This window comes from Giraffa tippelskirchi, chromosome 3, assembly GCF_054371585.1.
Source record: "Giraffa tippelskirchi isolate mGirTip1 chromosome 3, T2T-mGirTip1v1.2.pri, whole genome shotgun sequence".
In the NCBI taxonomy this organism is placed as follows: Eukaryota; Metazoa; Chordata; class Mammalia; order Artiodactyla; family Giraffidae; genus Giraffa; species Giraffa tippelskirchi.
The window spans coordinates 119,247,223-119,259,749 of NC_137277.1; the positions used below are offsets into that span (position 1 = coordinate 119,247,223).

General features: G+C 35.3%; 1 protein-coding gene across 11 annotated transcripts in view; it reads right to left on the minus strand.

The window, feature by feature from the left end:
* SPOPL (speckle type BTB/POZ protein like) overlaps nt 1-12,527 on the minus strand; it is a 59,784-nt gene that overhangs the window by 22,945 nt on the left and 24,312 nt on the right. For 6 of the 11 annotated variants that reach the window (XM_081579113.1, XM_081579110.1, XM_081579112.1 and 3 more), the window contains 3 exons: nt 1,240-1,376; nt 937-1,058; nt 511-662 (listed from right to left, as the gene is read on the minus strand). In XM_081579113.1, coding sequence (XP_081435239.1) covers nt 511-662; nt 937-1,058; nt 1,240-1,317 — 352 coding nt within the window. In that variant the 5' untranslated portion in view covers nt 1,318-1,376. Of the gene's footprint in view, nt 1-510; nt 663-936; nt 1,059-1,239; nt 1,377-1,953; nt 2,090-4,540; nt 4,701-9,581; nt 9,656-12,527 lie in introns of those variants that run through there. The other 5 variants (XM_081579103.1, XM_081579104.1, XM_081579111.1 and 2 more) reach the window with 4 other exon arrangements.

Consider the following 12,527-nt stretch of genomic DNA (forward strand, 5'->3'; position numbering starts at 1 on the left):
GCTTGAACTGAATTTAACAGGTTCTAAGACTAAGAAAAACCGTTTCCTTTCAGTCACTGTTCAGTCAACTGCTCAAAAAAATTATAGCAACAAAGTATCAGGGCATTGAAACATCTTTCTCATTGTTCTTTAGATTTCATTATCTGGCAAAAATGGCAAGGAATAAAAAGAAATGCTTTCTGAACACCTATTATATATGCCAGGCACTGAACCAGGTACCTTGTCCTAACAACAGCTATTTTTACAAGTGAAAAGTGAATGTCATTTTAGGACATGAAAAATTTAAATTTTAATATGATTTAAAACTAATTTTACATGTCTTATGAAGACTTAGTAAAACAACTGTAATTTTACCCTGGCATTTAAGATTAATAGACAAAATGAAATGTTTTTGGTTAAGCAGATTTTAGGAAAAAAAATCCTAAGTTTTTCTAAGTAAGAGTGCAAAAGTTACAGTACATGTACACAGTTACATAAAGACCTCTTCTAGTCAGTTTGGAAATCACTTACCCATTGCTTTTGTTTCTTCCCTTTTAGCATTCAGAAGGGAAAATTTGAATTTTGCTCGAACTTCACTTTTTGGACAGCTGACTAAAAGCAAATATAAGGACAAGTAGTCTTTACTTTCATCATCTAATCCCTTTGGATTTACTCTCAGGCACCTAAAATAAAACAATAGGCTCACATGGAGGAAGACAATAGTTTAAACATTCAAGAGAAACGCAATACTGAAATCATCTGTTAAATAATCTAAATAATACAACAGATCTCCTGTCAATATTTCTCACAGTTCTTTACAATTCTCTATAGCACTAGGAATTTATTATAAATCAAATATAAAATCTGACAAATATCCATTTAGAAACAGTAACAATGAAACTATAAAGTGCTAATGATTACATCAAAACAAATATCCGAAAAAACCAAAAATCTTACCATTTCATTTTGTCACTGGGGCTAGATGAGAATGTTGAACTTTTTAACACTTCACCCATTTCTTCTCGACAAAAACTGAAGTTATTAATGGTCCACATGTAGGAAAATTTTACTACTTTAACCTAGAACATTCAGAAAAGGACTTTTAGAATGATGACTTTTACATTCTTGACTTGTCACATGTTGAACATCCTATGACTCATCTCCTAACACTTCTAATAACAATGCTAAAGTGCTTCATAATATTCTCAAAATAGTATACAATATCTAGCATAAAGCAAGGCATTTTTTAATAGCATGTACCTGTGTATAACACCAGCTTTCTGCTATAGGACCGATAGACATATCTCCAGAGAGAGGTGGGGTGGGTTCCCGAGACATTGCCACTTTACTGCAGTCTTCTAAGATGTATGCAATATCCCGCACAGGTGAGTACTTTACTACAAAGAAAAGAAGTTTCATTTAATAATCACTAAGTTTAACTGAATCAAGAGGGAAGAAATATTTAAACAGTCATAAAACAATTACTTTCTCAAATTACATTATGAGGAAATGTGACGATTTCACTTAATGAAAAATAATTTAAGAAATAAATCATAAGCCTTTATGCCGTGTAATACTTGAATCTAAACTAAGTTAATACTTGCAGAAGCTATTTTACAAAGGCATACTTAAATTATCACAAATCAAAAATAAAATACTGTAGTAGCAAGATCATAAACATAAAAATCACAAAGTAACATGGAAACTTACTGACAGCAATGAATATCTGATTCACTTTCCTTCACCTTTCTATTGACATATATATATGAAAATCAAAAGGGTTAGAAAGTTAGAACAGCCCTGGAAACTACAACTATCACTTACTCATCTGTCAGAGCCCAAAACTTTGACCAACTATAAACAAAGAATGTGACCTAACAGGCAATGCTGAAGAATTGTACTTCACAGAAATTTACCTCCGTCTCAGACACACAGATTCTCTGATAAGACTTTGTCCACATCAGTGTTTCTTACCAGATAATATCTACTGTATCATAAAATTTCTTCCCAATTAGCTGTTCTTGAACTATATCCATTTGGACACACAATTAATCATCATAACCTGGCCAGGACATTAGTAACTAAATGATGCTTTCCAATTTGGAAAAGTCTATAAAAGAAAGAAGCAAAATCCAAAAGATATACATAATTATTGTACTTTCAGGAGTATGGATGGTTTCAAGATTATATTCTAGTACAAAGATTCAAGTCTGGAGAACTCTTTTTCATTTAAGAATAATTAATGAGCGAAGAAAACCATATGAGTCCTATAAGAAGAAACTACTAAAGGGAAAAAGGGAAGGATTTCATTCAAAACGCAGAAGAAAATATTTGCTCTGAGTAAGTATCATGTTTCATTAAAGGAACAAGAATCAAGATGGCCCTATTCTTCTTCTCATTGTTAAATCCATATAGAAAACAAGATTAATTATTACAGAGTTCTAAGGAGAAAGGGGCTGTAGCAGAAAGATTCTACACTATGTCAGGTTTTTATTCCCTTATGATTAAATTATGTAATTTACCCTTCCAATAATGGCATCTATACTAATAAACTGACCCACATGTTATTTATGTAGGTTCCTCACATATGAAAGAGTTCCTATCGTATCACGTACTTGCAGCACAATGCAATAAACTAGGGAACCAGCAAAGTAGCCAGACAAGAAAGTCAGGATGATAACACTGGGAATGTTTTATGAAGAGTACTTGTTAAGTCACAACGACCATTAAAGGAGAGGTAAAGAAGAGTGAAGGTGAAGATGCTCCTTAATGAAGCAAGAAGAGAGGAGATAAACGGTTGGCCATAGTAACAGTGCCTCAAAGTAAAGTGAATACACAATTTAAGAGTATTGTACACTGTCACTTTAACAATTGTTCACTTCTACATAAAAATTAGGTACTTCTCTTAATGAAGTACCTCCAGTTGTTGTCTTCAATTACTTTTATAAACTACAATTGGTTATTTACATTAGAAAACAGAACAGCAGACTGACAGTTACAACAGGGAGTAAGAGTATTGTTGTTTTAAAGATGTTGGTTCCCCTTCCACATTTAAACAGTCTTATTGTGGTATAATTTACATATCATAAAATTCACTCATTTTAAATGTACAGATGAATGACTTTTAGTGAGTTTAGTTATATAGCTGTGCATTCATATAGTTTCAGAGTACTTCCAGTATCTCCAAAAGTCCTTCCCACCCCCAAATTTCAGTTCAGTTCAGCTCAGTTCAGTCGCTCAGTCATATCCGAATACTTGCAACCCCATGAATTGCAGCACATCAGGCCTCCCTGTCTATCACCAATTCCCGGAGTCTACCCAAACCCATGTTCATCGAGTCGGTGATGCCATCCAACCATCTCATCCTCTGTCATCCCCTTCTCCTCCTGCCCCCAATCCTTCCCAGCATTAGGGTCTTTTCAAATGAGTCAACTCTTCACATGAGGTGGCCAAAGTATTGGAGTTTCAGCTTCAACATCAGTCCTTTCAATGAACACCCAGGACTGATCTCCTTTAGGATGGACTGGTTGGATCTTTTTGCAGTCCAAGGGACTCTCAAGAGTCTTCTCCAACACCACAGTTCAAAATCATCAATTCTTCGGCGCTCAGCTTTCTTCACTGTCCAACTCTCACATCCATACATGACTACTGGAAAAACCATAACCTTGACTAGACGGACCTTTGTTGGCCAAGTAATGTCTCTGCTTTTAAATATGCTATCTAGGTTGGTCATAACTTTCCTTCCAAGGAGTAAGCGTCTTTTAATTTCATGGCTGCAATCACCATCTGCAGTGATTTTGGAGCCCAGAAAAATAAAGTCTGACACTGTTTCTACTGTTTCCCCATCTATTTCCCATGCAGTGATGGGACCAGATGCCATGATCTTAGTTTTCTCAATGTTGAGCTTTAAGCCAACTTTTTCACTCTCCTCTTTCACCTTCATCAAGAGGCTCTTTAGTTCTTCGCTTTCTGCCATAAGGGTGGGAAACCACTAATGTGCTCCCCATAGTTATATGTTATCTAGAAATTCCATGTAGTTTTATGTCAGGCTTCTGCTTTTTTCCCTGAATATGTATCATGGTTTCCTGTTTCTCTGCACATCTCATAATACTTGGCTGAAAGCTGGACTGTAGCAACTCTGCATTATGACTTATTTTTCTATGCATGGCTGTTTTCTCCTTAGTAACTTGCTAGGACTTCACTGTAGTATCTATTTCTACCATATTGTGTAGCTGCTGCTGCTATCTGTTTGGTTTTTCATTCATTTTTTTTTTTTTTTTGCCTGGTTTGCAAAGCTGCAGGTTGTCCCCTTTCTTTCAAACCAAGTTTGCTACTTTTAGTTGACAAAGCCATGGTCCTCCCACCCCCCTCCTGGCCCCAGATCAAGTCCACCTCTTCTGGCAGCAAAGCTCTGATTTTCCTGGCTAGCCTCATTCTAGTAAAACTACTACTGTCGTCTACTGGGCTGAAGGTAGAAACAGGAGCGGAAATATGAGTTGGATATTTCTAAGAAAACTCACAGTTAATAAACGTACCAAAAAGGCAATGATTATTGACTTACCCATGTGAAAAGAGCCTGATCCTAGTCAATACTTTTGCCAGTGATTCTGAAGCAAGCTAATAAGCCACCATGACCAATCTTGAAATCAACAAACCAACAAAAGTATTTGCAATGCATAGAGCAAACAAAGGGGGTAATTTCCCTACTATTTAATGATTTCCTAAAAATTAGAAAGAAAAAAGTAAAGAATACAAATTAATTCACGGAAAAAGAACTTCACTCATAATTATAGTAGTGTAAATTAAAACTAAATTAAGAAGCCATGTTTTAACCCAGCATTATCATAATAATCCAAAAAAAATTGGTAAGAGTTTAAGGATAGGCACTCTCATACATTTCTTGTGGGAATATATGTAACATTTTAATAACCTCCCTTCTCATTTTTTTATGGTAAAATTTCTAGCAAAAAGGAAAGGAAATGATGCTAATAATAAGCTACTCAAAGTATAAAAATGCCTATGTGTTATTTGATGTCCATGAGAACCAATGAGATGGTTGTCAACTAAGAATTATTTCAAAAAAGTTTAGGAAAAGATGAAGAAGCAATTTGCAGGAGAATAGCTAAAAGGTGGGGGGGAGTCGAATTTATAATTTGTAATTCATTTGTAATCAGTAAAGTATCAAAAAAAACACCAATACCATTTTTCACTACAGCATAGTCCAAGATTCTTTTAAACTATCAATTCATACTGACAGGAAAACTACAGGGAAGCATATAAACATTACTGGCAAATCTTTTCTAGTACAATTTGATAGCTAGTATGAATGGAAATTTTTTTTGGCCAGATTCATCCTAGAAATTTATCTTGGGACAAGTATTAACAACTATGGGAAAAGATAAGAGTATGCCTTAAAGGACCTCACTTTAACTAGCATATATAGGCATACCTCAAGATATTAAGGATTCAGTTCCACACCACCACAATAAAGCACTTATCACCAAGCAAGTCACATGATATTTGTCTCTTCTATAACTATGGAGACTAAATTATCCACTATTAGAGAATAAAGTACTTTATTTAGATTATTTTTAAAAACTCTCGAGAGAGTCATTTTCAACAACTGTGTAGTATTCCTAAGTGTGTTAGCTATCAAGCTTCCAGACTAATGGAATTAGTTGTTGAACTTGGAAGTACTACAAAGATGAATAACATGTAGTCCTTGTTTTGGAAAAGACTATAATACAGTAGGAGAGACAGGTACATGTGTGATTACTTTCAATATGGTAATATGATAGAGGAAGGTGCAGAGAAATAATGGAGCACCTTCAGGACAGGAGGATGTGGTCCCTGAGCTGGGTTCTAAAGGAAGCAAACAAATTATAGAAGACCACAAACTACAGCAGAGATTTTAATAGCAAGAGTTCTATACAAAGACCGATGTGAATCATTGCTTTGTCATGAATTCTGTAATCTTACAGATACTGGTTCTTCCTTTTACCTATTAAAAGATTATAGTACCTCATTTCCCAGTGGTTGGTGAGTGGATAACATGAAATTTTATATATACATATATAAATATATGAAGTACTTACACTTAACATAATATGATTACTAGAACAGACCCATAGCAAAGAAAACTTCACAGGTGACAGCTGAAGATAATTTAGGCGGTGGTGGTTAAGACTGGTAATAACCAAGATAATTAATGTATACTAAAAGTACTTAGAGGCTATCATGGGGTCTTCTACCTCTGAGTATAATGAAATAGCTGGCAAGAGAACTAAGTTATGCTGTGTAGCAGAAAAACCTGGATAAAAATAAAGTAACTATCTATTTAGAAGCATTTAAGAGCTACTCAAGCAATCAGTACAGAGGGTCCCAAGATTCCAGAGAAGAGGGAATAATCTGAAGCCAAGCTGACAAGTCTACAGATACTTTTTTTCTAAGAATAGTTGCTGAGTCTAGCCACAACGTATAGTAAGAATCCAGGCTTTGCCTCAGATTCAGAACCATAGATATGGAGGAACTACATATCGAGGGCTGACTATAAAGTTACATGAGAATTTTCAATTGCTTAGGAGGTTGGTGCCCCTAATCTCCATTTTGTTCAGGAGTCAACCGTATTTGCTGTTTGGAGAAGACTTCAATATAGGCATCCCTCATAGATATTGAGGGTTCTAGACCACCGCAATGAATAACACAAGTGACTGACAGGAACTTTTTTCTTTCCCAGTGCATCTAAGTTACGTTTATACTATACTGTAGCTTACTAAGTCTGAAGTAGTATTCTGTTTAAAAAAAAAAGTCCATAGATTAATTAAAAAATGTTTTCTTGCTAAAAATGCTAACCATCATCAGTCAAAACTGGGTTGCCACGAACCTTCAATTTGGAAAAACAACAACAACAACAACAAACCCCCACATTATCTGTGAAACACAATAAAGCAAAATGCAATAAAAGTTGTGCCTGTACAAGGGTATAAAAAGATCTAGGTTAAAAAGAATGAGAAAATATATAACTTACATCAGGTACAGCTATATTAGGATCAGATAAAAGAGATTTTAAAGCAAGAAGCATTAGGAGACATAAAAAGGAAAATAAAATGTGAAAAAAGGTCAATCATGAAAACAATTCTAAATTGTTTGTATGCAGTATGACTGATTCAAAAATAATCACAGGTGAGACTTTAATTCACTTCTGAAAGAACAATCTTAATGACATATATACAAATGTAAACATACATGTATATATTCATATATGTATACATATGTATATATGAAAGGTGGAAGGGACGGAAAAAGGCAAGAGGCAAGGAGTAAGACATAACACCCGACAGCAAAAGAATGAAATTTACTTTCAATAGCATAGGAAACATTTACCAAAACTGACCATATTACTGCAGGATAAACAAAGTCTTGCAAATACTGGTCACTGAAATCATCCAGAGTATAAACCTTAACTGCAGTGGGATTAAGTTAAAAATCAATAAGGCAAAGATAACTAGAGAATACCTACATCTCCAAAAATTAAAAAAATTTTTCTAAATTTATAGGTGAAGAAAGAAATCACAATGAAGAATTAGAAAACATTTTGAACTGAATATTAAAGATAAGAAATGTCCAAAGTTTTTAAAGATGTAGCTATAATCCTCAGGAAATGTATACCCTTTGTGCACATATCAGAAAAGGCAGGCTGAAAATCAATGACCTACACGTCTATCTAAAAAAAGCTACAAAAAAGTAAGTAAAAACCCAAAGAATGTAGAAGGAATAACAGAGGTATGAACAGGAACCAGTGACTTGGGAAAAAATGTACAAGAGAAAAAAATACAAAGCCAAAAGCTGGCTCTTAGGAAAAAATAGTAACATTGACAGCTTTAGTTAGACTAACCAACAGAAGAGACAGAACCAAATTTACAACACTAAAAATAATGCTCTAAAAGATAATGAAGATATCATGAAAATGTTACACTAACTTAACTACCAACTTAATTGATAGTTTAAATAAAATGAGAAAATAACCTGAAGAACATCGCTTTCTAAAACTGACATACAATGTGAAAGAAAAAATCACAAATAGTCCTATTTTTACTTAGTGGCTACTTTGGAAAACGGCAATATCTATTAAAGCTAAATAACTAAATACCTTGAAACCCATCAATTCCACTCCTAGGTACACAGCCAAAAGCATACACTCACATGTTCTTCAAAATATGTGTACAAGACAGTTTATAGATTGGCCCTAGATATAAATACAGACAAAGCAATAAAGCACTTGTGACTGCCAAAAGCTGAAAACTACCCAAATGTTCATAAGTAACAGAATGGATAAACTGTGAAGTGAAGTCGCTCGGTCGTGTCCGACTCTTTGCAACCCCATGGACTGCAGCCTACCATGCTCCTCTATCCAGGGGATTTTTCAGGCAAGAGTACTGGAGTGGGTTGCCACTTCCTTCTCCGGATAAACTGTGGTACATTCATATAGTGAAATATTATACAGCAATGAGAATGATCTATTACAACATGCAGCCTGAATGAATCTCATGAATCTCCTAAAGTTAAGCCAAAAAAGTCAAACATGCTGTATAAATCCATTCTAAGCTTTAAACAGGCAAAACTAACTTAAGATTTAAGAAGTCAGAAGAGCAGAGGTATAAATGATAAGGTTTTGAGAAATAATGGATGATATCAAGGTTTGTAGTTTAGAAAACAGATTTGTCAGTGATAAAGGGGATTCATTTAAGTCACAATAAGAAGCTGGGTTTTTGGACAACTTAGAGTTTGGGAGTGGGGAAGGAAGTGGAATTATCAACATAGTCAAGAAGACCAGAAGCACATACATTTTTATTATAGCTTTACAGAAGTATACACACAGAAAGATGATACAATTAGTTAAGCGTTTAATTATTAGCTCCCTATGAGCCTAATCATGTAAAGACCCTACTATTCCAGTAGGTGCTTACTAAGAGGGAATAGCTCATGATCAGAGGACATTTTCTCTGCAAATGCATTTTCAGTATTATACAGAGAATCATTGTGAAAATTTATTTTATAATAATCCACTTCATAGCCAAATTTATAGAAAGGGCTATCTAAAAATGTGTAACTTTTTCCTGAATAGAAGCAATCTAATAATATCAAGAATAAATATTTTGTAAAGGCTTTCTCTTGATATATGCCAGGCTTAAGTATTTGTCTAACTTGACTCTCAAAATAACTCTATGAGGAGGGTAATCACTGTTTCTGCCAATGTTACGGGCGAGTAAAATAGAGTACAAAAAGGTTTAGGTAATTTGTCCAGGATTATAATGCTAAAATTTGGCAATGCCTGCCTGGCTGCCTGGATTCAAGCCTAAGCTTATACTAAATTCTTAAAGACAACCTTTCCAGCATGTTACTAACAGAAAACACACACACACACAACCAAAGAAATGAAAAGACAAAGCAAAGGTGATTCATACTCTCCTTCAAAATCATATGATAGATACATGGCCTTCTTATCAACTTTCTAATTTCTAGACATCTGGATCACATACTATAGCCAAAATGGAACTCTGAAAACAGTGCACAGTTCAAGGCAGTGAAGTGAGCACACTTACCTGTCTCTTTTATTTCCCAACATTCCAATGAGATGAAAATAAATTTTTACAAAACAATGAAGTCATAACAGGACTGGAAAATAAGGATGATATTGGTAGATCAGAAATTTTGAGAAGTTCAAGGTAGATAAATAGGGACAAATTAGCAGAAAAATCAATTAGATAGGAAAAGATTAGCAGAGAAACTAAAGGAGAAAAATCACAACAGACATTTAGAAAATGGTCCAAAGATGTAAAACAAAACAAAATAACCATGGTAGAAATGGAGACAATTTAGGAGACAGAATGGTACACTTAAATAAAACAAGAATAAGCGTCGTTGAAAAAATAGTCAGAAAAAATAATTGTTAATTAAAAATGTAAATGATAAATTAAATGGGCAAGATAAACAATAAAATGTTACAACTGACAGAAATTACTCTTGATAGAGACTACTCTTGAACAGACAAATTAAAAACGCAAAGAATATAGGAAATAAGAGAAGTTAGGAAGCTGGAGATCAGATAGAAGAGATCCAATATTCCAAAAGGAGACCCAACAGGTGCTCCTCAAGGGGATAAAAACAGGAATAGGGCTTCCCTGGTGGTCCAGTGGTTAAGAATCCATCTGTCAAAGCAGGGGAATTAGGTTTGATCCCTGGTCTAACAGGATTTCACATGATGCGTGCCAAAAGCCTGTGTGCCATAACTACTGAGCCTATGCTCTAGGGCCTGCAAACTACAACCACTGAGCCCATGTGCCTAGAGCCTGTGCTCTGGGACAAGAGAAGCCACTACAATGAAGTATAGCCCTCACTTGCAAGCTGAATAAAGCACATTTTCAGACAGCAAATACTTGAAGTTCGCCATTCTATTTTGAAAATTACCCAATGAACTCCAAACATTTTTGTATGACATAACTTGATGAGTAAAAAAAAAAACCATATGCTCTCGGCACATCTATTTATAAATTAACATATTATTATACTAACATATTTATGTACCAAGCATATAGAATTAAAAATAATCAGATAAAATCAAATAATTTAATTATTAATATATTCTGACACCCCCTAAAATGATCTTGTGAAATCCCTTTATGTGGATGCTTCTTTTGAAGACCACAGTGCTAACTAAATGAAAAACGAATCTAAAGAAAACAATCATGGGACTGAAAAGACAACAGAATTGAATAGGTCTTGGAAGAGAAAGAAACTGAAAAAAAAAACCCAACAAAACTAGGAGAATCCACTAGAACTTGATATTTAGCAAATTTTTCATTGTACACAGGATTTCATTTGATTCTGTGAGGCCATTCAACTTTGTTCCATAGTAAATATTTACATTATCACATTATAAATATTTGGGTTTAAAATGTTTAGAACTAGCCTGTGAGTAAAGTAAGAGAAATTAACAGTTATAGAAAAAAATGCAAACACCTTGATGATGTAAAATTAACAATGAATAATAACTGAGAGACTGGAGAGAGGGAGGTAGGCCAACACTGTCTAGATTAAAAGCAGGCACAGTTACAGAGGCAAGTGGAACTGGGAGTGGGAAGGTAGCTTCCTATTCTTTTCCCTCTTCATGTAAAATGAACCTCAATATAATCATGACATTTACTTTTAAGAAGTATTATAAGCTGGGGTGGGGGGCTAGTATTTAACAAGATATGTCCATTTAGAAAACTGGAAGTTGTTTTGCCGTAGTCAGTTCAGTTCAGTTGCTCAGTCGTGTACTACTCTTTGCGACCTCATGGACTGCAGCACGCCAGGCTTCCCTGTCTATCACCAACTTCAGGAGTTTACTCAAACTCATCTCTATTGAGTAGGTGATGCCATCCAACCATCTCATTCTCTGTCGTCCCCTTCTCCTCCTGCCTTTAATCTTTCCCAGCTACAGGGTCTTCTCAAATGAGTCAGCTCTTCGCATCAGGTGGCCAAAGTATTGGAGTTTCAGCTTCAATATCAGTCCTTCAGATGAATATTCAGGACTGATCTCCTTTAGAATGAACTGGTTTGATCTCCTTGCTGTCCAAGGGACTCTCAAGAGTCTTCTCCAACACCACAGTTCAAAAGCATCAGTTCTTAAGCACTCAGCTTTCTTTACAGTCCAACTCTCACATCCATACATGACTACTGGAAAAACTATAGCCTTGACTAGATGGACCTTTGTTGACAAAGCAATGTTTCTGCTTTTCAATATGCTGTCTAGGTTGGTTATAAGTTTTCTTCCAAGAAGTTAAGTGCTTTTAATTTCATGGCTGCAATCACCATCTGCAGTGATTTTGGAGCCCCAAAAAATAAGTCTGCCACTGTTTCCCTATCTATTTGCCATGAAGTGCTGGGACTGGATGCCATGATCTTAGTTTTCTGAATGTTGAGCTTTAAGCCAACTTTTTCACTCTCCTCTTTCACTTTCATCAAGAGGCTCTTTGGCTCTTCTTCACTTTCTGCCATAAGGGTGGTGTCATCTGCATTTCTGAGGTTACTGATATTTCTCCTGGCAATCTTGATTCTAGCTTGTGCTTCATCCAGCCTGGCATTTCACATGATGTACTCTGCATATAAGTTGAATAAGCAGGGTGACAATATACAGCCTTGACGTACTCCTTTCCCTATGTGGAACCATCTGTTGTTCCATGTCCAGTTCTAACTGTTGCTTCCTGACTTGCATACAGATTTCTTAGGAGACAGGTAAGGTGGTCTGGTATTCCCATCTCTTTCAGAGTTTTCCACAGTTTGTGATGATCCACATGGTTGAAGGCTTTGACGTCGTCAATAAAGCAGAAATAGATGTTTTTCTGGAACACTCGTGCTTTTTGATGATCCAACAGATGTTGGCAATTTGATCTCTGGTTCTTCTGCCTTTTCTAAAACCAGCTTGAACATCTGGAAGTTCACAGTTCACGTATTGCTGAAGCCTAGCTTGGAAAATTTTGAGCATTACTTTACTAGCGTGTGAGATG